The following is a 27,282-nucleotide window of genomic DNA, read 5'->3' as shown; positions in this document are numbered from 1 at the left end:
TCTAATGGGATTTGGTGGGATCTGATGGGATCTAATGGGATCTGGTGGGATTTGGTGGGATCTAATGGGATCTGGTGGGATCTGGTGGGATCTGGTGGGATCTAATGGGATCTAATGGGATCTGATGGGGTTTGGTGGGGCAGGTGGATGTCTGGTTTTTAGGAACTCAGGGATTTTTAGGTGTTAGGAATTTCGGGATCCCGATCAGCCTCTCCTCCCTCTGCAGCTTCCAGCAAAGCTGTCTGTGGATTCCATTCCCCACCGGGGGGACCCAGGGGACCCAGCCCGGGTGTCCCCAGGCCGGGTGTCCCCAGGCCAGGGGACCCAGGCCAGGTGTCCCCAGGCCAGGGGACCCAGGTCGGGTGTCCCCAGCCCCGGAGGGCCCGCGGGCAGCCCCAGCCCGGGTGTCCCCAGCCCGGGTGTCCCCAGCCCCAGCCCCGATGTCCCCAGCCCGGGTGTCCCCAGCCCCAGCCCCAGCCCCGATGTCCCCAGCCCCGATGTCCCCAGCCCGGGTGTCCCCAGCCCCAGCCCCGATGTCCCCAGCCCCAGCCCCGCTCCTCCCCGCAGACTGGCCGGGATCCCCGGGGCCGGGCAGGGCCGGGCAGCTCCCCAGCCGTTCCCACTCCTCCTTCCCTTTATAAACGCCTTTTCCCTTCTCCCAGCTCATTCCAGACCAGCAGAACTTTGCATTTCTCGCAGCTCTTCTTTCCTTTTTTTTCCTTTTTTCCCTTTTTTCCCCCCTGTAGTTACTGGCCTGCTGCCAGTCCCTCTCAGGGCCAAAGTTTTATCCACAGGGATATTTTATTTTCCTTTTCAAACGCAGCCCAGCTGCACACGGACTAAACCCCCGCTCCTGGGGCGAGCTTAACTCGGCGGAGGAGGAGGAGGAGGAGGAGGACGAGCAGCAGGAGCTGCCTCTGCTCCAGCCCTGGCTGTCAGGATGGATTTATGGCTTTAAAAGGAGTGGGGGGAGGAAGGAAAATTCCCTGCAGGAGCCAGAGCTCGCAGCGCAGCCCAGCGGAACCCGAGCGGGGAGCGGCAGGATGGCTTCGGGGGCCGCCGCAGCCGGACTATGACCGAGCTCGGCCTTTGCTGGGCCCCCACAGGCGGAGTTAAGGCACTTTGGGCAGGACCAGGCTCTGCGATGTTGGCCAAGGTGCTGTTCTCCCTTTTTCTGTGGCTGCGGTTCGCTGCGGGACAGGACACACCTGAGCCAGGTGAGTGCCGGGAAGGCGAAGCGTTCCTGCGCTGCTTTACCCCATGCCCTGCCTCCCGCTCGCCTCACAAACCCTTTTCACAATAAAAGCTGAGCCTGCCTTGCTGTTTTCCCTTTTTCCGTGGCTGCATTTCGCTGCGGGACAGGACACACCTGAGCCAGGTGAGTGCGGGGAAAGCGAAGCGTTCCTGCGCTGCTTTTCCCCGTCCTTGCCTCCTGCTCGCCTCAAAAACCTTCCCAGAAGGAAAGCTGAGCCTGCCGCGCTGCTGTGGGTGTTTAGAAGCGCTTGTGCACACGAAATCTGTCGGCAATCGCTGCCTAGAAAGTGATTTTAGAGGAAAAAATTTAGAGGAAAAATTTTAGAGGAAATTGTTCCAGAAATTGACAGAGTTCGGAGCAATCCCGTGGAAAAGTTCTCGCTGCTCGCCGAGGGCACCGAGAGGAGCCGGGGGGGATTAACTCAGCTCGCTGCTGATCGCTGACATTCGATCGCTTCGGCTTTCAAACGATCTCTCCCTCCTGGGAGCTGCTGGGGGGAACTGATAACGGGGCAGTCCCGGAGAGCTGGCACCGGGAAAGGGATGGAGGGACGGACGGACGGATGGATGGACGGACGGATGGACGGACGGATGGATGGATGGATGATCTCCCATTCCTGGGCAGGATTCACCCCTCAGCGGTGCCTGAGCTGCTGCAGTTCAGTCTGTCCTCGTGGGGAGAAGGTTCTGAGGCTGCAGGGATGGTTCTGGTCGGTTCTGAAGCTGCAGGAATGGTTCTGAGGCTGCAGGGACGGTTCTGGTCGGTTCTGAGTGGCTGCAGGGACGGTTCTGGTCGGTTCTGAGTGGCTGCAGGGACGGTTCTGGTCGTTTCTGAGGCTGCAGGGACGGTTCTGGTCGGTTCTGAGGCTGCAGGGACGGTTCTGGTCGGTTCTGAGTGGCTGCAGGGACGGTTCTGGTCGTTTCTGAGGCTGCAGGGACGGTTCTGGTCGGTTCTGAAGCTGCAGGAATGGTTCTGAGGCTGCAGGGACGGTTCTGGTTGGTTCTGAAGCTGCAGGAATGGTTCTGAGTGGCTGCAGGGACGGTTCTGGTTGGTTCTCAGTGGCTGCAGGGACGGTTCTGGTCGGTTCTGAGGCTGCAGGAATGGTTCTGAGAGGCTGCAGGGACGGTTCTGGTTGGTTCTGAGAGGCTGCAGGGACGGTTCTGGTCGGTTCTAAGGCTGCAGGGAGGGTTCTGGTCGGTTCTGAAGCTGCAGGGATGGTTCTGGTCGGTTCTCAGGGCACCTGGGAACTGCACTGCACTGGGAAACCAGAGGGAACCTCGTGTCTGTCCCTCGATGTCCCACTGGGGTCTCTCCCTCGGTGTCCCAGGCTGGATTTTGTCCCTCAGTGTCCCACTGGGGTCTGTCCCTCACAGGGAGCTGTGTTCTGTCCCTCAGTGTCCCAGCTGGGGTCTGTCCTTGTGTCCCAGGGTGGCTTCTGTCCCTCAGTGTCCCAGCCGGGGTCTGTCCCTCACAGGGAGCTGTGTTCTGTCCCTCTGTGTCCTGCTGGGGTCTGTCCCTGTGTCCCAGGGTGTGGCTTCTGTCCCTCAATGTCCTGCTGGGGTCTGTCCCTGTGTCCCAGGCTGCATTTTGTCCCTCTGTGTCCTGCTGGGGTCTGTCCCTGTGTCCCAGGCTGCATTTTGTCCCTCTGTGTCCTGCTGGGGTCTGTCCCTGTGTCCCAGGCTGTATTTTGTCCCTCTGTGTCCCAGCCGGGGTCTGTCCCTCACAGGGAGCTGTGTTCTGTCCCTCTGTGTCCCGCTGGGGTCTGTCTCTGTCCCAGGGTGGCTTCTGTCCCTCTGTGTCCTGCTGGGGTCTGTCCCTGTGTCCCAGGCTGCATTTTGTCCCTCAGTGTCCCACTGGGGCAGGAACAGTGCTGCAGCTCCTGCCATTGTCCCCGGCAGCAGCAATTCCCATTGTCCTGCCCTCCTGCCACCCTGGAGCCTGTGGCACTTTCCCAACCCTGCCCTCCTGCCACCCTGGAGCCTGTGGCACTTTCCCAACACTGGCATTTCCCTGGCATTTCCCAGCCCAGGCTCTGAACAATGCTCAGGCCTTCAGGGGCTGTGACAAAGCCAGCCCTGGCATTCCAGAGGGGTTGTGCCCTGCTCCAGAGGCTGTGTGTGGGTTTGGGCTGAGCTGGGTTTGGGCTGAGCTGGGTTTGGGCTGAGCTGGGTTTGGGCTGAGCTGGGTTTGGATTGAGCTGGGTTTGAATTGAGCTGGGTTTGGGGGCTGAGCTGAGCTGAGCTGGGTTTGGGGGCTGAGCTGAGCTGGGTTTGGGGGCTGAGCTGAGCTGGGTTAGGGGGCTGAGCTGAGCTGGGTTTGGGGGCTGAGCTGAGCTGGGTTTGGGGGCTGAGCTGAGCTGGGTTTGGGGGCTGAGCTGGGTTAGGGGGCTGAGCTGAACTGGGTTTGGGGGCTGAGCTGAGCTGAGCTGGGTTAGGGGGCTGAGCTGAGCTGAGCTGGGTTAGGGGGCTGAGCTGAGCTGAGCTGGGTTTGGGGGCTGAGCTGGGTTAGGGGGCTGAGCTGAGCTGGGTTTGGGGCTGAGCTGAGCTGAGCTGGGTTTGGGGGCTGAGCTGGGTTAGGGGGCTGAGCTGAGCTGGGTTTGGGGCTGAGCTGGGTTTGGGGCTGAGCTGAGCTGGGTTTGGGGGCTGAGCTGAGCTGGGTTTGGGGGCTGAGCTGAGCTGGGTTTGGGGCTGAGCTGGGTTTGGGGGCTGAGCTGAGCTGGGTTTGGGGGCTGAGCTGAGCTGGGTTAGGGGGCTGAGCTGAGCTGGGTTAGGGAGCTGAGCTGAGCTGGGTTAGGGAGCTGAGCTGAGCTGGGTTTGGGGCTGAGCTGAGCTGGGTTTGGGGCTGAGCTGAGCTGGGTTTGGGGCTGAGCTGAGCTGGGTTTGGGCTGAGCTGAGCTGGGTTTGGGCTGAGCTCCCTCTGGCCTCTCCCCCTGGGGGCAGGAGATGCCCATCCCAGCCTGGCACAGCTCCTGGTGCCTTGTCCAGAGGGGCTGTGGTGGCACAGGGACACTTCAGCCATGGAGAAGAAGGAAGAAGAAGGTGAAGAAGAACAACCTGTCTCCACCCTAAACCTCCATCTTGCTTCATATTTATTTCTATATTCTAAAACCCCAAACTTTAAGTTTTCCACCCTGTGATATCACACACTTCTAACCAATTCCACACCCACAATCCCAGCGCTATAATTCCGTTTTGGAACTCTTCTCCACATCCCCAGCTCAACGCAGGGCTCTCCTGTGGGTCTGTGCCTTTAAGCACAGAAAATTTCAAATCCTCAGCACGCGGGCTTCCGACACAAGCGGTGAGAGAAGACAACCGTGGGATGTCAAACGCAGTTACCCCAGACAGGAGATGATCCCTGCTGGCTGGGAGAGAGCCCCAGAGCCCCGGGGCTGTGTGAATCAGGCTGTGCTCAGCTCCCAGCCCGGAGCTCCTCCAGCGGATGTCTCCTGTCAGCATCGCGGGGAAGCCTGGCCAGCTGCTTTCCTCCTCCTGGAAAAGCCAGCAGGCAGCGTTGTGTTTCCATGGTGACGTTTTGCTCCCACATCCAGCCCTTCAAAACACTTCTGAGCCCGGGGCATCCACCCAGGCTGAGGCAGGGGGTGACAGCAGGGCCCTGCTGTGTCCCTGTCCCTGCCCAGGCTCCAGCAGAGCGCAGGGATCACGTCCTCAGTCACCCCTGACCCTCCAGGAGTCAGGGGAGGCTCATGGGTGCCCCTTTCCCCCCTGAAAAATGAGAAATCCTCCTCTGGCACCTGGCCACGCCGTCTGAGGCCGGGGAAGTGCCTGAAAGCAGCAGCTGCTTGCGTGAGCAGGGATTTGGTGGTGAGGAACCTCCAGCCCCACCTCTGGCACGGACGGCGTGTTTGTGCTGGATGCAGGACAAGGAGCGGGAGGAAGGATGAGGGAATCGAGAGCCTGGACCTGCAGGGAGGCTGATTTCGGTGTCTGGTTGTTTTGTGAGCCTTGCCACGCTCCTGACGGGGGCAGAGCCTTTGTCTCGATGATTTTTTTTTAATTTATTCTTTCTGCTGAACAGGAGGAATTTGCTTCCATCTGGTGCAGGAGTGAGTGCTGCAGATGGGATGGGGTTTGGATGAAGGAGAAGCCTTCTGCTTGACCCACAGAGGGTCCCCTCAGCTCCAAAACACCCCCCTGCCCTCCAGCTGCTGCTTTGGTTAACCGAGGCAGAGCCCCGTGGGGTCAGCCTGGGGCTCTCCCTAATTAACAGCAAAGAGTGATGGGGGAAAGCAGCATTTAAGGGATGGGGCTATGGTGCCCCAGAGCTGCAGGGTGCAGACAAAAGGACACGGCTGGGACCCCCCAAACCTTTGTTTTTTGGGGTTTCACCCAAAGGGAAACAGCTCTGACTCCCCAAACCTTTGTTTTTTTGGGGTTTCACCCCAAAAGGATTAGGCTGTGACTCCCCTTTGTCCTTTTGGGGTTTCACCCAAAGGGAAACAGCTCTGACCCCCCAAACCTTTGTTTTTTTGGGGTTTCACCCCAAAGGATTTGGCTGTGACTCCCCTTTGTCCTTTTGGGGTTTCACCCATAAGGGCACAGCTGTGACTCCCCAAACCTTTGTTTTTTGGGGTTTCACCCCAAAAGGATTTGGCTGTGACTCCCCTTTGTCCTTTTGGGGTTCCACCCAAAGGGAAACAGCTCTGACTCCCCAAACCTTTGTTTTTTTGGGGTTTGACCCCAAAGGATTTGGCTGTGACTCCTCTTTGTCCTTTTGGGGTTTCACCCATAAGGGCACAGCTGTGACTCCCCAAACCTTTCTTTTTTGGGGTTTCACCCAAAGGATTTGGCTGTGACTCCCCTTTGTTCTTTTGGGGTTCCACCCAAAGGGAAGCAGCTCTGACTCCTCAAACCTTTGTTTTCGGGGTTTCACCCAAAAGGACACAGCTGTGACTCCCCAAAATTTTGTTTTTTGGGGTTTCACCCAAGAGGACACAGCTCTGACTCCCCAAACCTTTGTTTTTTGGGGTCTCACCCAAAGGGAAACAGCTCTGACTCCTCTTTGTTCTTTTAGGGTTCCACCCAAAGGGAAGCAGCTCTGACTCCCCAAACCTTTGTATTTTGGGGTTCCACCCCAAAGGATTTGGCTGTGACTCCCCTTTGTCCTTCAGGGATTTCACACAAAGGGACACAGCTGTGACTCCCCAAACCTTTGTATTTTGGGATTTCACCCCAAAGGATTTGGCTGTGACTCCCCTTTGTCCTTTTGGGGTTCCACCCTGGTGCTCACCAGCTGTTCCCCACGCAGGTAGCTGTGTCAGCAGTGGGATTTCTGCTCCCTGGGGCGAATTCCCAGCTCCCCTCCCAGTGCCTGTGCACACCACCCCGCTGTTTACTGCTGCAGGAACGTCCTTTGGCCATTGCTCCCTGCCCTGCCAGCCCCAGACGCTTTTCCAGCTGCTCCTTGCGACATTTGGGACTTGAGAGACACTTCCCAAGGCAGCGAGGAGCAGAGGGGAAGAACAACCCCGTGCTGCCAAGGCCCCTCCCCGTGCCCTGCCAGCCAAAGCAGCGGCTTGTGCTCCTTCCAGCCGAGAGCTCAGAGCTGAGCTCTGCCTTTGTGCAGCCAGCAGCCCCCAGAGCCCTGCTGGGATCTCACTGGGAGCTCTGGGCTGGCTGGAATGCCACTGGCTGGGACTCCCCGTTGTTCTTTTGGGGTTTCACCCAAAGGACACAGCTCTGAGTCCCCTTTGTTCTTTTGGGGTTTCACCCAGAGGACACAGCTCTGAGTCCCCAAATCTTTCTTTTTTGGGGTCTAAACCCAAAAGGACACAGCTCTGACTCCCCTTTGTTCTTTTGGGGTTTAATCCAAAAGGACACAGCTCTGAGTCCCCAAATCTTTCTTTTTTGGGGTTTCACCCCAAAGGACACCGCTCTGACTCCCCAAACCTTTCTTTTTTGGGGTCTAAACCCAAAAGGACACAGCTCTGACTCCCCTTTGTTCTCTTGAGGTTTTACCCCAAAGGACACAGCTGGGACTCAGACCTTTGTTCTTTTGGGGTTTCACCCAAAGGACACAGCTGAGACTCCCCAAACCTTTCTCTTTTGGGGTCTAAACCCAAAAGGACATGGCTCTGACTCCCCAAACCTTTGTTCTTTTGAGGTTTTACCCCAAAGGACACAGCTCTGAGTCCCCTTTGTTCTTTTGGGGTTTCACCCAAAAGGACACAGCTCTGACTCCCCAAACCTTTCTTTTTTGGGGTTTCACCCCAAAGGACATGGCTGTGAGTCCCCTTTGTTCTTTTGGGGTTTTACCCCAAAGGACACAGCTGAGACTCCCCAAATCTTTCTTTTTTGGGGTCTAAACCAAAAGGACATGGCTGTGACTCCCCAAACCTTTGTTCTTTCGGGGTTTCACCCCAAAGGACATGGCTGTGAGTCCCCTTTGTTCTTTTGGGGTTTCACCCAAAAGGACACAGCTCTGACTCCCCAAACCTTTCTTTTTTGGGGTCTAAATCCAAAAGGACACAGCTCTGACTCCCCTTTGTTCTTTTGGGGTTTCACCCAAAAGGACACAGCTCTGACTCCCCAGACCTTTCTTTTTTGGGGTCTAAATCCAAAAGGACACAGCTCTGACTCCCCTTTGTTCTGTTGGGATTTCACCCCAAAGGACACAGCTGTGACTCCCCTTTGTTTTTTGGGGTTTCACCCAAAAGGACACAGCTCTGACTCCCCTTTGTTTTTTGGGGTTTCACCCAAAAGGACACAGCTCTGACTCCCCAAACCTTTCTTTTTTGGGGTCTAAACCCAAAAGGACACAGCTCTGACTCCCCTTTGTTCTTTTGAGGTTTCACCCCAAAGGACATGGCTGTGATTCCCCTTTGTTCTTTTGGGGTTTCACCCAAAAGGACACAGCTCTGACTCCCCTTTGTTTTTTGGGGTTTCACCCAAAAGGACACAGCTCTGACTCCCCAAACCTTTCTTTTTTGGGGTCTAAACCCAAAAGGACACAGCTCTGACTCCCCTTTGTTCTCTTGAGGTTTCACCCCAAAGGACATGGTTATGACTCAGACCTTTGTTCTTTTGGGGTCTCCCCCCCAAAGGACACGGCTGGGACTCCCCAGACTGAGCAGGTTTTGTGCTCACAGCACTCCACTCATGCTGCTCCTTCTCTCCCCCCCTCCAGCTCCCCAGCCATCCACCTCCAACACCGAGGGCGACCTCCTCTTCCTGCTGGACAGCTCTGCCAGCGTCTCCCGCCATGAGTTCTCCAAAGTCAAGGAGTTCATGTGGGACCTTCTGCACCCTTTCACCTTTGGCCCTAGGGATGTCCAGACCAGCATCATCCACATCAGCACCACTCCCAGCATGGAGTTCCCCTTTGACCAGCACCTGACCAGCAGTGCCCTGCGGAAAGCCATCGGGGCCACGCGGCAGCTGATGGGTGACACCAACACGGGCCAGGCGCTGTCCTACGCCAGGGAAAAGCTCTTCAGCAGCGAGGCTGGGGCCAGGCCAGACGTGCCCAAGGTGCTGGTGTGGGTGACAGACGGCTTCTCCACGGATGACATCTCGGAGCCCATGCAGCTGCTGAAGGACAGGGGGGTGACCGTGTTCATCGTCAGCACCGGCCGCGGCAACTTCCTGCAGCTGTCGGCAGCTGCCAGCCCGCCCTCGGACAGACACCTGCACTTCGTGGACGTGGACGACCTGCCCATCATCACCCAGGAGCTCAGGGATGCCATCCGAGGTAGGCTGGCACGGGGAGGGGCAGCAGGGCCCAGCCTGGGGTTGGGATGGTGTATGCTGGTGCTGGAGGTGATCCCCGGCTGGGGAATAGCGAGCTCCGACCCCACGGCTCAGAACAACTGAACAGTTGCTTTATTAAACTAAATTATATTGATAGTGTATTATAAATACATTAAAGGGAATAATGAGCTCCGACCCCGTGGCTCAGAACAACTGAACAATTGCTTTATTAAACTATATTACATTGATAGTGTATTATAAATACACTAAAGGGAATAACGAGCTCCGACCCTGTGGCTCAGAACAACTGAACAATTGCTTTATTAAACTACATTACATTAATGCTATATTATAAATACACTAAAGAGAATAACGTGCTCTGACCCCATGGCTCAGAACAATTCAACAGTTGCTTTATTAAACTAAATTACATTGATAGTGTATTATAAATACACTAAAGGGAATAATGTGCTCTGACCCCGTGGCTCAGAACAATTGCTTTATTAAACTATATGATATGACATTAATACTATAATATATGACATTAATGCTATATTATAAATACACTTAAGAGAATAACGTGCTCTGACCCCACGGCTCAGAACAACTGAACAATTGCTTCATTAAATTATATTACATTGATACTATATTATAAATACACTAAAGGGAATAATGAGCTCTGACCCCACGGCTCAGAGGGCTGAACAATTGCTATATTCCATTCTATTATTCTATTCTATTTATTCCATTCTATTTATTATATAAATACTATGTTATACCTATACTAAAGAGAATAATGTGCTCTGACTCCAAGGTTCAGAACAATTGCTTTATTAAAACTATACTATATTACATTAATACTATATTAAAACTACACTAAAGGGAATAACGAGCTCTGACCCCACGGCTCAGAACAACTGAACAATTGCTTTATTAAATTATATTACATTAATGCTATAATATAAATACACTAAAGAGAATAATGTGGTCTGACCCCATGGCTCAGAACAACTGAACAATTGCTTTATTAAACTACATTACATTAATGCTATATTATAAATACACTAAAGAGAATAATGAGCTCTGACCCCATGGCTCAGAACAACTGAACAATTGCTTTATTAAACTATATTATATTACATTACTACTATATTATAACTACACTGAAGGGAATAACGTGCTCTGACTCCATCATTCAGAAGGCTGAACAATTGCTTTATTAAACTATATGACATTAATGCTATATTATAAATACACTAAAGAGAATAATGTGCTCTGACCCCATGGCTCAGAGGGCTGAACAATTGTTATATTCCATTCTATTTATTCTATTAATTTATTATATTCTATTTATTATATTAATACTATATTATATCTATACTAAAGAGAATAATGTGCTCTGACTCCATGGTTCAGAAGGCTGAACAATTGCTATATTATATTATATTATATTATATTATATTATATTATATTATATTATATTATATTATATTATATTATATTATATTATATTATATTATATTATATTATATTATATTATATTATATTATATTATATTATATTATATTATATTATATATTTTTCCTATACTAAAGGGAATAATGTGCTCTGACTCCATGGTTCAGAAGGCTGAACAATTGCTATATTATATTATACTATATTATATTATATTATATTATATTATATTATATTATATTATATTATATTATATTATATTATATTATATTATATTATATTATATTATATTATATTATATTATATTATATTATATTATATTATATTATATATTTTACCTATACTAAAGGGAATAACGTACTCTGACTCCATGGTTCAGAACAATTAAATAATTGCTTTATTAAAACTCTATTATTATTATTATTATTATTATTATTATTATTATTATTATTATTATTATTATTATTATTATTATTATTATTAATATTATTATATCATACTAAAGAAAGCCCTGTGACTGTCTCCAGACACAGTTAGGCACAGCTCTGAGTGATTGGTTAATTAATACAAACAATTATCACCAGAATCCCATTACCAAATCCCTGCCACAGGACCCAGTGCAAACTTCTGGGAGGTCTGGGACAAATATTTGCCCTTGGAATATTGGGGTGAGTGGCACAGATTCCCTTCGCTGAGCTGAACGTGCGTTTGTGAGGAGCTGGGACTCTCAGAATTCCTTAAAACCCCGCAGGTCTTTGGGATGAGTCATGGTCAGGCATCTGCCCAGCCCAGGCAGGGCAGGAACCGCCCCCACCTGCGCAGCTGTTAACCAGAGCTTTCCCAAACAGGAGCGACTCCGCCCCGCCCAGGTGGGACACAAAGTGCCCGAGCCCCCTGAGGTGGATTTTCACACCCAGGATGGTTTTTATTTATTTTCTCTCTCCCAAGTTTCTGTCTCCGTGCCAGCTGATGGAGGAACACGAACGTGTTGAGCACATCGAAAATGGGATGTGTGTCCCTGGCAAGGATTTGGTCCTGTCAGCTCCCTCCAAATGTTTGGGATTGATCTGACTCCCAAAAATTCTCCATCCAGGGCTGAGACCTCCGACCCCTGCAGTTGTTCTCTCACAAAGCACAGTCAGGGACAGTGCCTGCTGTCAGCACTGAGGCTGCAGGAAAGGAATGATTTGTTCCAGAAATCCCTGTTCCAACGTGTTCCACATCTGACTTGGCCAGCCCAGCCCTGGGAGCAGCCCAGCCCTGCCTCAGCAGGCCAAGGGTTACTCTGAGCTCCTCACAGGGCTGCAGGGGGGCCTGGGAGAGGGAAATGCCATGGGAATGCCACAGGAATGCCACTGGGAATGCCACTGTGCCAGAGCTAGCTGCACGGGGAGCGCCAGTGTGAGACCCCAAAAGGGCAAATGGGAGTCCCAGCTGCGTCCTTTGGGGTGAAACCCCAAAAAAAGAAAGGTTTGGGGAGTCCCAGCTGTGTCCTTTTGGGTTAAACCCCAAAAAAGAAAGGTTTGGGGAGTCAGAGCCAAGTCCTTTGGGGTGAAACCCCAAAAGAACAAAGGTTTGGGGAGTCCCAGCTGTGTCCTTTTGGGTTAAACCCCAAAAGAACAAAGGTTTGGGCAGTCAGAACCATGACCTTTGAGGTGAAACCCCAAAAAAGAAAGGTTTGGGGAGTCCCAGCTGTGTTGTTTCATGTGAAACCCCAAAAGAACAAAGGTTTGGGGAGTCAGAGCAATGACCTTTGGGGTTAGACCCCAAAAAAGAAAGATTTGGGGAGTCCCAGCTGTGTCCTTTTGGGTTAAACCCCAAAACACAAAGGTTTGGGCAGTCAGAGCCATGACCTTTGAGGTGAAACCCCAAAAAATAAAGGTTTGGGGAGTCCCAGCTGTGTTGTTTCATGTGAAACCCCAAAAGAACCAATAAGATCTAAACCCTGCAGAGGTCAGGACTGCTGTGCCTGAGGGCAGCTCCCATCCTGTGAATCCAGCAGGTCTCAGCCCTCCTGGGCTGGGATTTCAGCTCCAGCTGAGGCTCCCACACGAATGCAGGGCTTGCCAAGTGCCAGATTTTGGTCACATCACCAGATTTCACCTTAATAAAGCCACTTCATCCACTGCTCCCTGCCCGGAGGAGGCAGCCCTCAGCCACCACCCCTCCTGGCCTGGCAGGGACAGACAGCATCTTGGCAGGCAGGAATTAATTAATTCCAACTCTGGCACGGCCCAGACTGGTTTAATTATCACTGCTCTCTTATCTTCATCTCCTGCTACTGTTCAAAAAAACCCCAAAAACCAGTGGAGGCTTTTGGAGAGGCACAAACAAGCTTTGTCAGGAGCTGCTCTCCTCCTTCCCTCTCCTCTCCAGGCAGGGCTGTTTCCTGCCTGCTGCACAGAAATTCCAAACCAAGGCTCCCTGCCCAGCTGCTGCTGCCTCAGGTGGGCTCAGCCTCCTCAGGGAGACCCTCCTGAGCTGTGGTGGAGCTGAACTGGGGAGGGGGGCAGGACAGGGGCTGGGGTGCTCCCTGCCTGCTTGTCCCCAGCCCGTGCAGGAATTCTGCAGAGTGCAGCTCCCAGCCAGTCTGGCTGTGGCACAGCTGGCTCCTGGCAGGCACCTCCACCCTCCCCGGAGGGAGGGGAAGGTCCTCAGGCTGTGCAGGAGATCAGGCTCCTTCTGTCGGATCTCAGATGAGCCCAAAATGTGGCATTTGGTGCTCTCCTGCTGGGGAAGGACCCCCTTGGTTGTGAAACCAAAGCATTCCTCCGAGCTGACATCAGCCCTGTGCCTGCAGCCCAGCTAGGCTGGGGCTGCTGACTCCTGCCAGCCTTTGGCACCAGCTCCTGAGCCAGGCTTTGCAGGAGCCTGCAAGCCCTGGGCATCACCACGTCCCACTGAGCTCAGGGCAGAGCATTTCTGACCCAAAGCAGCTCCTGGGTGAGTCCTGCTGCAGGGAAGGCTTTGAGCTCTGCTGGTTCTCCTCGGGCCAGGCAGGAGAGCCTGTCCTAGTCTGGATCTGAGGAGCTGCAGGAGAGCCTGTCCTAGTCTGGGTCAGAGAAACTGCAGGAGAGCCTGTCCTAGTCTGGGTCTGAGGGGCTGCAGGAGAGTCTGTCCTAGTCTGGGTCAGAGAAACTGCAGGAGAGCCTGTCCTAGTCTGGGTCAGAGAAACTGCAGGAGAGCCTGTCCTGATCTGGCCCTGAGGAGCTGCAGGAGAGCCTGTCCTAGTCTGGGTCAGAGGAGCTGCAGGAGAGCCTGTCCTAGTCTGGGTCTGAGGAGCTGCAGCAGAGCCTGTCCTAGTCTGGGTCTGAGGAGCTGCAGGGGAGCCTGTCCTAGTCTGGGTCTGAGCAGCTGCAGGAGAGCCTGTCCTAATCTGGGTCTGAGGGGCTGCAGGAGAGCCTGTTCTAGTCTGGGTCTGAGCAGCTGCAGGAGAGCCTGTCCTAGTCTGGGTCAGAGGAGCTGCAGCAGAGCCTGTCCTAGTCTGGCTCTGAGAAACTGCAGGAGAGCCTGTCCTAGTCTGGGTCAGAGCTATTGCAGGAGAGCCTGTCCTAGTCTGGGTCTGAGGAGCTGCAGGAGAGCCTGTCCTAGTCTGGGTCTGAGGAGCTGCAGCTGGGATTTGGGACAAATCTGTCCTGTTCTGGTTGTTCAGCTGCAGCTTCTCTGACCCAGAGTAGGACAGTCAGGCAGAAATCCTGGCTAATCTGGCTCTGAGGAGCTGCAGGAGAGCCTGTCCTAGTCTGGGTCTGAGGGGCTGCAGGAGAGCCTGTCCTAGTCTGGGTGTGAGGGGCTGCAGCTGGGATTTGGGACAAATCTGTCCTGTTCTGGTTGTTCTTGCTGCTTTTTTTTCCTTCATCAGGAAGGCAGCAGACTTCCTGCAAGTCTGATGCTGATCTCTGCAGGGCTCCTGGCTGCAGGGCAGTGTCTGCAGTCCCCAAGAGGCAGGAGGTGGAGGGAAAGTGTCACCAGCTGAGTGTCACCAGGCAGGCACTGGCTGGGTCCAGTACAGGATATTAATTATTATTAATTATTAATTATTGCTTCCCTCTGGGAGCAGAGGGGCTGGAAACACGCTGAGTGTTGGATTGAGCCCTTTTCTGACCCAGAGATGGAGCCACTGAGAGGGGTTTGAAAAACTTTCATTTTATTTTCAGTCTCATGTGAAGGGTGAGACAATACAGATGCTATAATTCAGGCTATTATAATCAGAAGGTAATTATTTCTTAATTATAGTACATTGTGTTTTTTGGCTTATTTGCTTTAGCTGCACCATGCTGTAAATGTTTCAAAGCCAACCATCTAAAATTACCCCTCAAGGCTCCTACTACAATGCATCTTTCATAGTTCTGTTGCCCCAAAGTGTCTAATCTTTTTTGTAAGGTCATCTTTTGAAACTTGTTTCTGGTTCCATTTCTCTCTCCACAATGTCTGTCCTGTTCCATTCCTAAGGCAGCATTTCTTATCTCAAGGTTTGCACACAGATGCTCGCTGTGTGAGCCTGCTCTCTGAGAACTCTCTATAAATCCCTTCCTCACAATCGTGGGCATTTATTTCTTTATTTTCTGGGCTTTATTGCCCTCTTTATATGCTGAATTCATCCGGGGCTCTGGCAAGAAGGGGCAGAGCTGTTTGCTGAGGGCTCCCTGCCCCTTGTCCTTTGATCTGCCCCCTCCCTTCACAGTGCCCCTGCCTCCCAGCTCCCTCATTTCCATTCCCTGAGCTTTTGGCAGGAGTTTTGGCAGCCCTGAGACCTTTCCTGTGCTCCCTGTCCCTTTGTGGCTTGGCCCCTGGGGTTTGTGGGGCTCCCAGAAGGGTGCAGTGCCCCGGGACTCGGGATGGGATGGGCACAGAGCAGGGAAATGTTCCTGCCTGCCTGCCTGGGAGAGCCAGGGAACAGCTCAGAGGAAAAACTGAGCCTGTTTGATTTGGTACAGGGAAGTTGGCAGGGCTCAGAGCAGCTCGGGGGAGGAGAGCTGATCCTCTCCCAGCTGAAGGACGAGGCTGGGAGGGCAGAGCAGCCCCAGCTGGCAGCTTTGGGAGGAATTTTGTGCCTCCCTTCGCCTCTGTGCAGTGGGGAGCCAGTGAGAGCCACCTCGAGTGCTCTGTGAGTGCCTGAGCATGAGCTGGAAGGTTCTTTTATAACCATTTAGGGGCACTTCAAGGCTCTTAAAAACCAGAAGAGATCTCCATGTCACTTCCCTGGAGTTAGAAACAAAGGCCTGTGTCTCTCTGGAAGACCAGAGAACTGTGGAATTCGGCCCAAAATGGGCATGCCAGAAGGGTCAAGGAGCAGAGGGAGCTGCCCAGCACCACCAGAGGCATTTGTGGTCTGGAATTTGTGGTCTGGAGCTCCAAGGCAGCCCGAGGCTCAAAGAGAAGCAGTCACCATCCCTGGTGGGTTTAACAAAGCCTGGGTGTGACACTGGGGGCCAGGGTTGGGTTGAGGGGTTGGGGCTGGGTTGGACAGGATGGTCTGGAAGGTCTCCCCCAGAATCTGGGGATTCTGTGAATTCTGTGAAAAAGAGCTTTGAGATCCACAGGAATTCCAGGGGAAATCAGGCTCTTAGAACCAGCCTTCCAGCCCTGCAGAGTGCCAGTCCCCTCCAGAAAAAGGAGAAAAGGAGACTCAGGGGTGACTCTCTACACTCCCTGAAAGGTGCCTGTGCTCAGCTGGGGTTGGGCTCTTCCTCCAGGAGCTGACAGAACCAGAGCACACAGCCTCAGCTGCACCCAGGGAAATTCAGGTTGGATATTGGGAAGAAGGTTTTTACAGAAAGGTGATAAATTCTGGACTGGCTGCCCAGGGAGGTGGTGCAGTCCCCATCCCTGGTGTGTTTAACAAAGCCTGGATGTGGCTCTGGGTGCCATGGTTGGGTTGAGGGGTTGGGGCTGGGTTGGACTGGATGGTCTGGAAGGTCTCTTCCAACCTGGGGATTCTGTGATTCCATGAATTCCGTGGATTCTGTAAATTCTGTGGATTCTGAGAATTCCGTGATTCTGTGATTCTGTGGATTCTGTGAATTCTGTGATTCCATGTTCTGTGAATTCCATGATTCTGTGGATTCTGTGATTCCGTGGATTCCATGATTCTGTGAATTCCATGATTCTGTGGATTCTGTGATTCCGTGGATTCCATGATTCTGTGAATTCTGTGAATTCCGTGATTCTGTGAATTCCATGATTCCATGGATTCTGTGAATTCCGTGGATTCCGTGACTCAGGGGCAGGCAGAGGCGAGGTGGCACAAGAGGGCTCTGAGTGCTGAATGTCACAGAACAAGGGAGCTCTGTGAGCCCTGCAGGAGGGGGGACCTCAGCAGGGCTGGCACGGCCCAGGCTGGCACTGCCCAGGCTGGCACGGCCCAGGCTGGCACGGCCCAGGCTGGCACGGCCCAGGCTGGCACGGCCCAGGCTGGCACTGCCCAGGCTGGCATGGCCCAGGCTGGCACTGCCCAGGCTGGCTCAGCAGGGCTGGCACTGCCCAGGCTGGCACGGCCCAGGCTGGCACGGCCCAGGCTGGCACGGCCCAGGCTGGCACGGCCCAGGCTGGCACTGCCCAGGCCCTGCCCTCTGCCCTGGGCACTGGCCCAGAGCAGAAGTGGAGCTCTCCAGGCTCTGGGCTGCTCCCTGGGTTTGCTGGTTTGGGTTCACACGCGGGGGATTTCCACCGGGAAATGGATTTGTAGAGAATTCCTTCTCTGCACTGGATTAGAGATCTGGACCAGAGCTCTAAATCTCTAGATCTAGACCAGAGCTCTAAATCTAGACCAGAGCTCTAAATCTCAAGATCTAGACCAGATCTCAGGATCTAGACCAGATCTCTAAATCTCTTGGTCTAGACCAGAGCTCTAAATCTCTAGATCTAGACCAGATCTCTCTCACTCTAGACCAGATCTCTAGATCTAGACCAAATCTCTAAATCTCTAGATCTAGACCAGATCTTTCTCACTCTAGACCAGATCTCTAGATCTAGACCAGATCTCTCTCACTCTAGACCAGATCTCTAACTATCAAGATCTAGACCAGAGCTCTAGATCTAGACCAGACCTCTAAATCTCTAGATCTAGACCAGATCTCTTGATCTAGACCAGATCTCTAAATCTCTTGGTCTAGACCAGATCTCTAAATCTCTAGATCTAGACCAGATCTCTCTCACTCTAGACCAGATCTCTAACTATCAAGATCTAGACCAGAGCTCTAAATCTAGACCAGACTTCTAGATCTAGACCAGACCTCTAAATTTCTGGATCTAGACCAGAGCTCTAAATCTCTCGCTCTAGACCAGATCTCTAGATCTAGACCAGATCTCTAAATCTCAGGATCTAGACCAGATCTCTAGATCTAGACCAGATCTCTCGATCCAGACCAGATCTCCAGGCTAGGTTCTTTAAGGAAATAGAGCTGTGAAAGATACACTGCAATAAGACTCATAAAAGGTCATTTTTGATCATTATCTTTACAGCATGGTGTTACAAAAGCTGATAGGCCAAGAAACACTTACAATGGATTATAGTTAAGAGAGTTGGCTTCTGATTGTGATAACATAAATTATAACATCTGTATCGTCTCATCCTTTACAGTTAAAAAATAAAAATCAATTTTAAAATGATATAAATATGTAAATAAAATGTATAAAATATAAATATAAAATAATTTTATTAATATATTTTACATAAATATTTATATATACATATATAAAGTATATTCATATATAGATATACACATATATAAATATATTCATATATAGATATATATATATAAAAATATATACATATATAAACGTAAATATAACTATGTAAAATATAAAATATAAAAATATAATAAATATAGAAATCTATTGAAGTATAAATATAAACATATTTAAATGTAAAATATACATAAATATGAATATATAAAATTAATAAGAATAAAATATTAAATACAAAATATTGTCAAATATAAGTCTATAAAATAAAATCAAATATACCTTTATTAAATATTAATGTATTAAATATAAAAATATAAATATAGTCTATTATATTTATAGTATATATATAATATACATATAAAAATATATTATATATATATTTATAGTATATATATTTATATCTATATTATTAAATATAGAAATATTGTTTAAATTTAAATATATAAAATAGAATATACCTCTATTAAATATGAATATATTAAATATAAATATATAAAATATAGAAATATAAGTATATAAAATAAAATGAAAAATTAAAAAAAAACCAACAAAAAAAAGAAAATAAAAGCTTTTAAAGCAGCTCTCAGTTTTGAGAGATTTCTGAATAAAACCCCTACTCCCCCAGCGCCCCTCGGTGACTGCAGGGTGCTGCCAGCTGCACTGCTGACCTGGGAGGGCTGGGCCTGCAGGTGCTCCTGCTCCGGGGGCGATGCCAGCAGTGATCTCTGTCCCCTGTCCCCTTTCCAGATGTCATCCAAGCCAACCGGCTGCACGCCACCGACGTCACCTCCAGCAGCTTCCGCCTGCTGTGGCCGCCGCTGCTGTCCCAGGAGAGCGGCTTCTACAGCCTGGAGTACGGCCCCGGCGCCGAGCCCGCGGCCAGGAGGAGCCTGCAGGTGCCCGGGGCCCAGAGCAGCCTCGTGCTCAGCCAGCTGGCACCTGGCACCACCTACGAGGTGACCCTGGTCCCCGAGTCCAACGAGCGCTACTTCCCCCCCCAGAGCACCAGGGTCACCACCCTGCCAGGTAAAGGGACAGGGCTTGGGGCAGGGACACCTCTGTGCCAGGTAAAGGGACAGGGCTTGGGGCAGGGACACCTCTGTGCCAGGTAAAGGGACAGGGCTTGGGCCAGGGGCACCACCCTGCCAGGTAAAGGGACAGGGCTTGGGGCAGGGTCACCTCTGTGCCAGGTAAAGGGACAGGGCCTGGGGCAGGGGCACCAGGGTCACCACCTTGCCAGGTAAAGGGACATGGCCTGGACCTTGGGGCACCAGGGTCACCACCTTGCCAGGTAAAGAGACATGGCCTGGGGCAGGGTCACCACCCTGCCAGGTAAAGGGACATGGCCTGGAGCAGGGTCACCACCCTGCCAGGTAAAGGGACATGGCCTGGACCTTGGGGCACCAGGGTCACCACCTTGCCAGGTAAAGGGACATGGCCTGGGGCAGGGTCACCACCCCGCTAGGTAAAGGGACATGGCCTGGACCTTGGGGCACCAGGGTCACCACCTTGCCAGGTAAAATGGGCATGGCCTTGGGGCACCAGGGTCACCACCCTGCCAGGTAAAGGGACAGGGCCTGGGGCAGGGGCACCACCCTGCCAGGTAAAGGGACAGGGCTTGGGGCAGGGTCACTTGGGGCACCAGGGTCACCACCCTGCCAGGTAAAGGGGTTGATTTTTATTCCACTGGGTAGATTTTTATTCCTTGCTGGGTTAATTTAATTCCTTGCTGGGTTGATTTTAATTCCAGTGGATTGATTTTACTTCCTTGATGAGTTGATTTAATTCCACTGGGTTGATTTTAATTCAGATCAACTGGGTTGATCTGAATTCCTTGCTGGGTTGATTTTAATTCCAGTGGGTTGATCTGAATTCCTTGCTGGGTTGTTCTGAATTCCTTGCTGGGTTGATTTTAATTTCACTGGATTGATTTGAATTCCTTGCTGGGTTGATTTAATTCCAGTGGGTTGATTTTAATTTCACTGGGTTGATCTGAATTCCTTGCTGGGTTGATCTGAATTCCTTGCTGGGTTGATCTGAATTCCTTGCTGAGATGATCTGAATTCCTTGCTGGGTTGATTTTAATTCCAGTGGATTGATTTTAATTCCAGTGGGTTGATCTGAATTCCTTGCTGGATTGATTTGAATTCCTTGCTGGGTTGATCTGAATTCCTTGCTGGGTTGATTTGAATTCCACTGGGTTGATTTAATCCCACACCCTCGCAGCCCAAGCTGATGCAGGTCAATAACGCTCATCAAATCCTCTTTCCCACCTCTCTCCACTTTTCCCAGAGGAAATCAGCCCAGCTCAGGTTCTCATCTCAGACTCTGGGCCCCACAGCTTCCAGGTCAGCTGGGCTCCCGTGCTGGACAGCGTGGCCACCTACCAGGTGCTGTACGGGCCCCTGCCAGGGAACTCAGCCCAGGTGCTGCAGGTGGATGGGAGGCACAACAGCACCCTGGTGGAGCACCTGGCACCCAACACCACCTACCTGGTGACAGTGACAGCCATCTACAGGTCTGGGAAGGAGAAATCCCTGTCAGCCAAGGCCTGCACCCTGGAAGGTGAGCGAGGGCAGCACCAGGAGGGGCCCCAGAGGGTCACCTGCCCCGAGGAGGACTCAGAATGCTGTCCCTGGGTGGAATTCATTATTCAGAATCCAGTCCCTGGGTGGATTTTTATTATTCAGAATCCAGTATTTTATTATTCAGAATCCAGTGTTTTATTATTCAGAATCCAGTTCTTGGGTGGATTTTTATTATTCAGAATCCAGTTTTTTATTATTCAGAAACCAGTTTTTTATTATTCAGAATCCAGTCCCTGGGTGGAATTTATTATTCAGAATCCAGGTTTTTTATTATTCAGAATCCAGTTTTTTTATTATTCAGAATCCAGTCCCTGGGTGGATTTTTATTATTCAGAATCCAGTTTTTTATTATTCAGAATCCAGTTTTTTATTATTCAGAATCCAGTCCCTGGGTGGAATTTATTATTCAGAATCCAGTTTTTTTATTATTCAGAATCCAGTTTTTTATTATTCAGAATCCAGTCCCTGGCTGGGTTTTTATTATTCAGAATCCAGTCCCTGGGTGGAATTTTGTTATTCAGAATCCAGTTTTTTTATTATTCAGAATCCAGTTTCTTATTATTCAGAATCCAGTTTTTTTATTATTCAGAATCCAGTCCCTGAGTGGAATTTATTATTCAGAATCCAGGTTTTTTATTATTCAGAATCCAGTTTTTTATTATTCAGAATCCAGTCCCTGGGCAGCCATTCCAGAACTTTTCCCCCTTTCTGTAACAAACTTTTTCCTAATACCCAACCTGAATTTCCCTTGATCCCGTGTGCTCTCAGCCCTCCAGCAGGGATGTGCACAGTGATTTTCTCTCTCCACCAAAGCCAGGCTGTGCTTCCAGCATCCCCTGGGTGGATTTTTATTATTCAGAATCCACTTTTTTTATTATTCATAATCCAGTTTCTTATTATTCAGAATCCAGTCCCTGGGTGGAATTTATTATTCAGAATCCAGTCCCTGGGTGGAATTTATTATTCAGAATCCAGTTTTTTATTATTCAGAATCCAGTTGTTTTATTATTCAGAATCCAGTCCCTGGGTGGAATTTATTATTCAGAATCCAGTATTTTATTATTCAGAATCCATCACCTCCCTGGGCAGCCATTCCAGAACTTTTCCCCCTTTCTGTAACAAACTTTTTCCTAACACCCAACCTGAATTTCCCTTGATCCCGTGTGCTCTCAGCCCTCCAGCAGGGATGTGCACAGTGATTTTCTCTCTCCACCAAAGCCAGGCTGTGCTTCCAGCATCCCCAGGGGTGGGATCAGGGATCCCTCTGGGACAATTCCCGGCACCAACAGGGGTTTTATCTCCGCAGAGGGCTCCAGGGTGAGGCACCTCCGCTTTGAGGACGCGGGTCCGAGCAGCGTGAGAGCGTCCTGGGACTCGGCGGGCGGCGCCGTGCGCGGGTACCGGGTGCGCTGCCGGCGGCAGAGCGGCGCCTCCTCCGTGCTCAGCGTGTCCCCGCAGGTGCGCGGAGAAGGGACCCGAAAACATCGGCTTCTGCGAGGTTTGCCTGCACTGAAACGCAGGAAAACCGCGGGGAGTTGGTGGGGAGAGAAAGCCTGAGTGCTATAGATATGTAACATATATGTAACATATAATAGATATGTAATACATATATTTTTTAATTTTTATATATATATATATATGTATGTGTATATGTATATGTATATGTGTATATGTATATGTATATGTATATATGTATATATAAAAAAATAAAAAAATATATATAGATTATATATATAGATAATCTATATATATTATATAGTATAAATAGATTTTATATATATACAATCTTTATATATATATATATAAAATATATATATACAATCTTTATATATATATGTATAAAATATATATAAAATATATATATATAAAAATATATATATAATGTATATAGATTATATATATAATCTATATATATTATATATGCATATTAAAATAGATTATATATATATACAATCTTTATATATATATATATATAAAATATATATATACAATCTTTATATATATATCTATAAATATATATATTTTAAAAAAAAATATATATAATATATATGTGTACAATCTCTCTATATATTATAGATTGTAATACTGGGGTTTTTTTGCAAATGGTAAAATGGATTTTATAGGTGGGGTGGTTTTTTTTTTCCTCTCTTATTTTATCACTTATTAAAATTTACTGTCACTGACATGTTTTGTGGAAAATCCTTTCCTTAGGATTTTTTCTCCTGAGAAGCTGAGAAGGCTCAGGAAAAAAATGTAAAAAATTCTGATCTGCTGCTGTGGGATGCACCAGGTGGATCTGGGATTGGTCTCAGCTGGTTGTTTCTCATTAATGGCCAATCCCAGCCCAGCTGTCCAGACTGTCTCAGTCAGAGACAAACCTTTGTCATTCATTCCTTTTCTATTCTTAGCCAGCCTCCTGATGAAATCTTTTCTTCTATCCTTTTAGTATAGTTTTAATATAATATATCATAAAATAATAAATCAAGCCTTCTGAAACATGGAGTCAAGATTCTCATCTCTTCCCTCACCCTGGGACCCTGGTGATCACCGTCACAATTTACCAAAATTCTCTCCCCCCCTGTTTTGCAGGTGCACAGCGTGCTGCTGAGTGACCTGCCCCGGGGCAGCAGGGGCAGGGTGTGTGTGCAGCCCCTCTACAGCCACCAGGCTGGCAAGAGGCTCTGCCGCAGCCTGCACAGGCAGCCAGGTGAGCTCAGGCACCCCTGGAGCCAGGAGAGGGTTTGTATCGCTGGCTGGGGGCTGTGCACAAATCACCAACGGGATGGGAACAGCCTGGAGCTGTTTGATTTTCCAGCATCACTCTCATTCCATGGCTATGGCAAGGGGAAGGTGCCAGCAGCTCACATCCCAGGCAGCAGACACAGAACTTAGTGGTACAACTTGTCACAGACATGTTCTATGAAAAATCCTTTCCTTAGGATTTTTCCCTCCTGAGGAGCTGAGAGGCCTCAGGAACAAACTGCAAACAATTCTTGTCTGCTGCTGTGGGATGCACCAGGTGGATCTGGGGTTGGTCTCACCTGGTTGTTTCTAATTAATGGCCAATCCCAGCCCAGCTGTCCAGACTGTCTCAGTCACAGACAAACTTTTGTTATTCATTCCTTTTCTATTCCTAGCCAGCCTTCTGCTGAAATCCTTTCTTCTATCCTTTTAGTATAGTTTTAACATAATATATATCATAAAATAATAAACCAAACCTTCTAAAGCATAGAGTCAAAATTCTCATCTCTTCCCTCATTCTAAAACCCTTCCAAACATTGTCACAACAACTCACGTGGAAGTGTTTTGCCCAATCACACAAAGCAGAAGCACACTGGCAGTATTTATATCTGTACAGGATATATTCTGTATTGTCACACAAAGCAGAAGCACACTGGCAGTATTTATATCTGTACAGGGTATATTCTGTATTGTCACACAAAGCAGAAGCACACTGACAGTATTTATATCTGTACAGGATATATTCTGTATTGTCACACAAAGCAGAAGCACACTGACAGTATTTATATCTGTACAGGATATATTCTGTATTGTCAGTGGTTCCATCCAGCCACTGCAAGCACAGGTACCTGTGGTTAAACAATGCCTGCTTATTTCCAATACAATATTTGCTGGTAAACCCTAAACACAAGGCACACAGCTCCATTATTAACTTTAAACTCCCTGATATCTCACTAGACGAACTTTTCTGCAGCTTGGGGAGTTATTCCAGACAAGAGTTCAGAGAATTAAAGTCCAGGCTAAAAGGTTTCTGGCATTGATGCCTTGGGAATGACCAAAATTGGGCTTTCCCCCATTTTTAGGAGTATGACTCCTCCTAGTGGAGTTTATTGCAGGCAGGAGGAGGAAGAGTACAGCAGAGACATGTGCCTAAAAATACATTTATTTATTTATTAAATTTATTATGTCGATATTGTTTAATAGTATATAAATTATTAGTTTTAATTTAATTATTATTTTTCTTTATTAATATTCTTTAAATATTAAATAAATGCATTTATTTATTAAAATTTATTTATGCTTTTAATGCATAAAATAAATTCATTTAACTAATTCACTGTGTAAATATTTTTCCATATTATATTACTTGCTATTAATTTACCTATTGATTTTAATTAATTAATCTTATTAAAATATTAAATAAATTTATGAATTAATATGTACTTCTGTTTTTAATGCAAAAATGCATTTATTTATTAAATTTATTATTTAAATATTATTTAATATTATATCAATATTAATTTAATTGTTAATTTTATTTATTAATTTTATTTATTTATTTATTTATTTATTTATTTATTTATTTATTTGAAGTGATTTATGCATTTAATGCATAAAATAAGGGGTGAGACCCCTGGCTCAGGTGTGGAGAATGGGTGGCTAAAGCTGACATTTCCATTCCTCGTGTTCTGACGTTTTTATTCCTTGTATTGTGACGTTTTATTCCTCATGTTCTGACATTTTTATTCCTTGTATTCTGACGTTTTTATTCCTCATGTTCTGACATTTCTATTCCTTGCATTATGACATTTCCATTCCTCATGTTCTGACGTTTTTATTCCTTGTATTTTGACGTTTTTATTCCTCATGTTCTGACGTTTCTATTCCTTGTATTCTGACATTTTTATTCCTCATGTTCTGACGTTTTTATTCCTTGTATTGTGACGTTTTTATTCCTCATATTCTGACATTTTTATTCCTTGCATTCTGACATTTCCATTCCTCATGTTCTGACGTTTCTATTCCTTGTATTGTGACGTTTTTATTCCTCATGTTCTGACATTTTTATTCCTTGCATTATGACATTTCCATTCCTCATGTTCTGACGTTTTTATTCCTTGTATTGTGACGTTTTTATTCCTCATGTTCTGACGTTTTTATTCCTTGTATTCTGACATTTTTATTCCTTGTATTCTGACGTTTTTATTCCTCATGTTCTGACATTTTTATTCCTTGTATTGTGACGTTTTCATTCCTCATGTTCTGACGTTTCTATTCCTCGTGTCCTTCCAGCCACAGAGGCCCAGGGATACAGGCACAGGCAGCAGGACAGACTGCAGTGAGCTCCTTCCCAGCAGAGCAAAGCTCTTGGATGGACAAAGATTTGGACCAAGAGGAGGAGCCAGGGGAGGAAGCAGCTCATCGCCCAGGCTGTGCTGGCCCTGGAGGTGCCCAGCCCAAACCTGGCCCCAGCCAAGCTCTCCCAGGTCTAAAGGCTTGGCCTGGCTGCATGGAACAGCCAGGGTGACTAAAAGATGTCACTAAAAGATGCCACTAAGATGGTAAATCTGCCCCCATGTCACAGAAACTCGAGCCCCAAGCAGGAGGCAGTGGTGGATCCTCCCTGCTGCCTGCTCTCTGTTCATCCAAGGTCGATGCAGGTTTCTTTTTGCAGCTCGTGAGCACGTTCAGGACTTGGCTGTTCATCTTCCACCTGAAAAATCCATTCCTGCATCCTCCCCGTTCCCTTCAGGGAGCCTGGAAGGATTGAGAGAGCAGGAACCCCAAACTCCTGGGGTGTGCTTCCCTCCAGGAGCAGCTCAGAGCCCAGACCAGCCAGACAGAACCATCTCAAACATTTATTTTTGTTCCTGTGCTCCTGCCTGGGTCATTGCTCTGGCATTCCTGCAGCCCTTCTCCACCAAATGGGAGTGCTGCTGTCCTCGTGGAGGTTAATTAGCCTGTGCTGTGACTAATTACAGGCAAGGTCATTCCTCTGCACTCTGAGCACACTCAGCACATCTCTGGTGTCTTGTCTTGGGCTTCCACCCAGTGCTAAGCTTGAGCTACACTTAAAAAAATCAATGTTTTTAAGGAAAAAAAAGAGTAAATCTGATTATTTCCCTTTTTCCCCTAAGCTTGAACTCACTGTCTCTAACCCACTCTGGAAAGGGGAGCTGGAGGGGAAAAGAAAATAAAAAAGAAAGATAAATTAATTATAAATACCTAACGACCAAGCAAATGGTTTCAAAGTTCAGGGCTTAGGGCTGTAAAGAAATGTAGATATTTCTCTGCTAAACCCCAGCATCAGGGGGAACCCCTCCCTCAGAAACTCCTGCTCTATTTTAAATTTATTGCTTATTTTCCCTCCACGTGGAACTCGGTTTTGAAGCAGTGCTGTTTGTTGGAGAGCCCCGTGCAGCCTCACAAATTCTTCTTAAAACAGCTTTAAACAGCTCCTTTTGGAGCTGAGAGGAACTTTTATCCCTGACTTTGTCTCCTGAGAGCTGAATCCTTCCTCTCCACCTTTCCTGGAGCATTTTTCCTTGGGCTGCCTTTTTCAGGAGAGAAGGGAGGTGAGGCACTCATTAACTCCATAAAGAGATTTTTCACCAGATTTGTGCCCTCCTCTGGAATGTGCATTTGTGACTGATTAATCTCAGTGTGGAAAGGATCACAAAACCCCTGGAACCTGCTGATGCAATAAAATGATTTTGTTTCTTCTTGCTGTAGGACAGAAATTAAGTTTGCACAACTCCCTGCCTAGTTTATTAATGCAGTTTATTAATTTTCATCCCCTCACAGCTGTAACACACCCTTTTGAAGACAATTAAATATAAATACAAGA

General features: G+C 48.4%; 1 protein-coding gene across 2 annotated transcripts; it reads left to right on the top strand.

The window, feature by feature from the left end:
- The first annotated feature begins 651 nt into the window (after positions 1–651).
- On the top strand, positions 652–27,282 carry VWA1 (von Willebrand factor A domain containing 1). Of its 2 annotated transcripts, none has more exons than XM_059866566.1 (7): positions 652–1,217; positions 8,402–8,965; positions 18,853–19,131; positions 20,398–20,670; positions 22,000–22,151; positions 23,283–23,400; positions 25,728–27,282. In XM_059866566.1, exons 1-7 carry the CDS (start codon positions 1,073–1,075, stop codon positions 25,775–25,777), a joined length of 1,581 nt encoding a protein of 526 aa, XP_059722549.1. In that variant the 5' UTR covers positions 652–1,072; the 3' UTR covers positions 25,778–27,282. The 2 variants fall into 2 exon arrangements, with proteins under 2 accessions (XP_059722549.1, XP_059722550.1); XM_059866567.1 differs by lacking the exon at positions 652–1,217 and adding an exon at positions 1,244–1,378.

The sequence above is a fragment of the Haemorhous mexicanus genome, chromosome 23 (genome assembly GCF_027477595.1).
Source record: "Haemorhous mexicanus isolate bHaeMex1 chromosome 23, bHaeMex1.pri, whole genome shotgun sequence".
Taxonomy (NCBI): Eukaryota; Metazoa; Chordata; class Aves; order Passeriformes; family Fringillidae; genus Haemorhous; species Haemorhous mexicanus.
Note: the sequence above shows the minus strand (reverse complement) of the source record. Positions and strands in the feature narration are given on the sequence as shown.

What these genes read in the sequence shown, in the direction of transcription:
- VWA1 (XM_059866566.1), top strand. Translation starts at nt 1,073, where the DNA reads ATGACCGAGCTCGGCCTTTGCTGGGCCCCCACAGGCGGAGTTAAGGCA. An exon ending in TGCTCAGCGTGTCCCCGCAG is followed by an intron (nt 22,152 to 23,282) that starts GTGCGCGGAGAA and finishes CCTGTTTTGCAG; the next exon opens with GTGCACAGCGTGCTGCTGAG. An exon ending in CAGCCTGCACAGGCAGCCAG is followed by an intron (nt 23,401 to 25,727) that starts GTGAGCTCAGGC and finishes GTGTCCTTCCAG; the next exon opens with CCACAGAGGCCCAGGGATAC.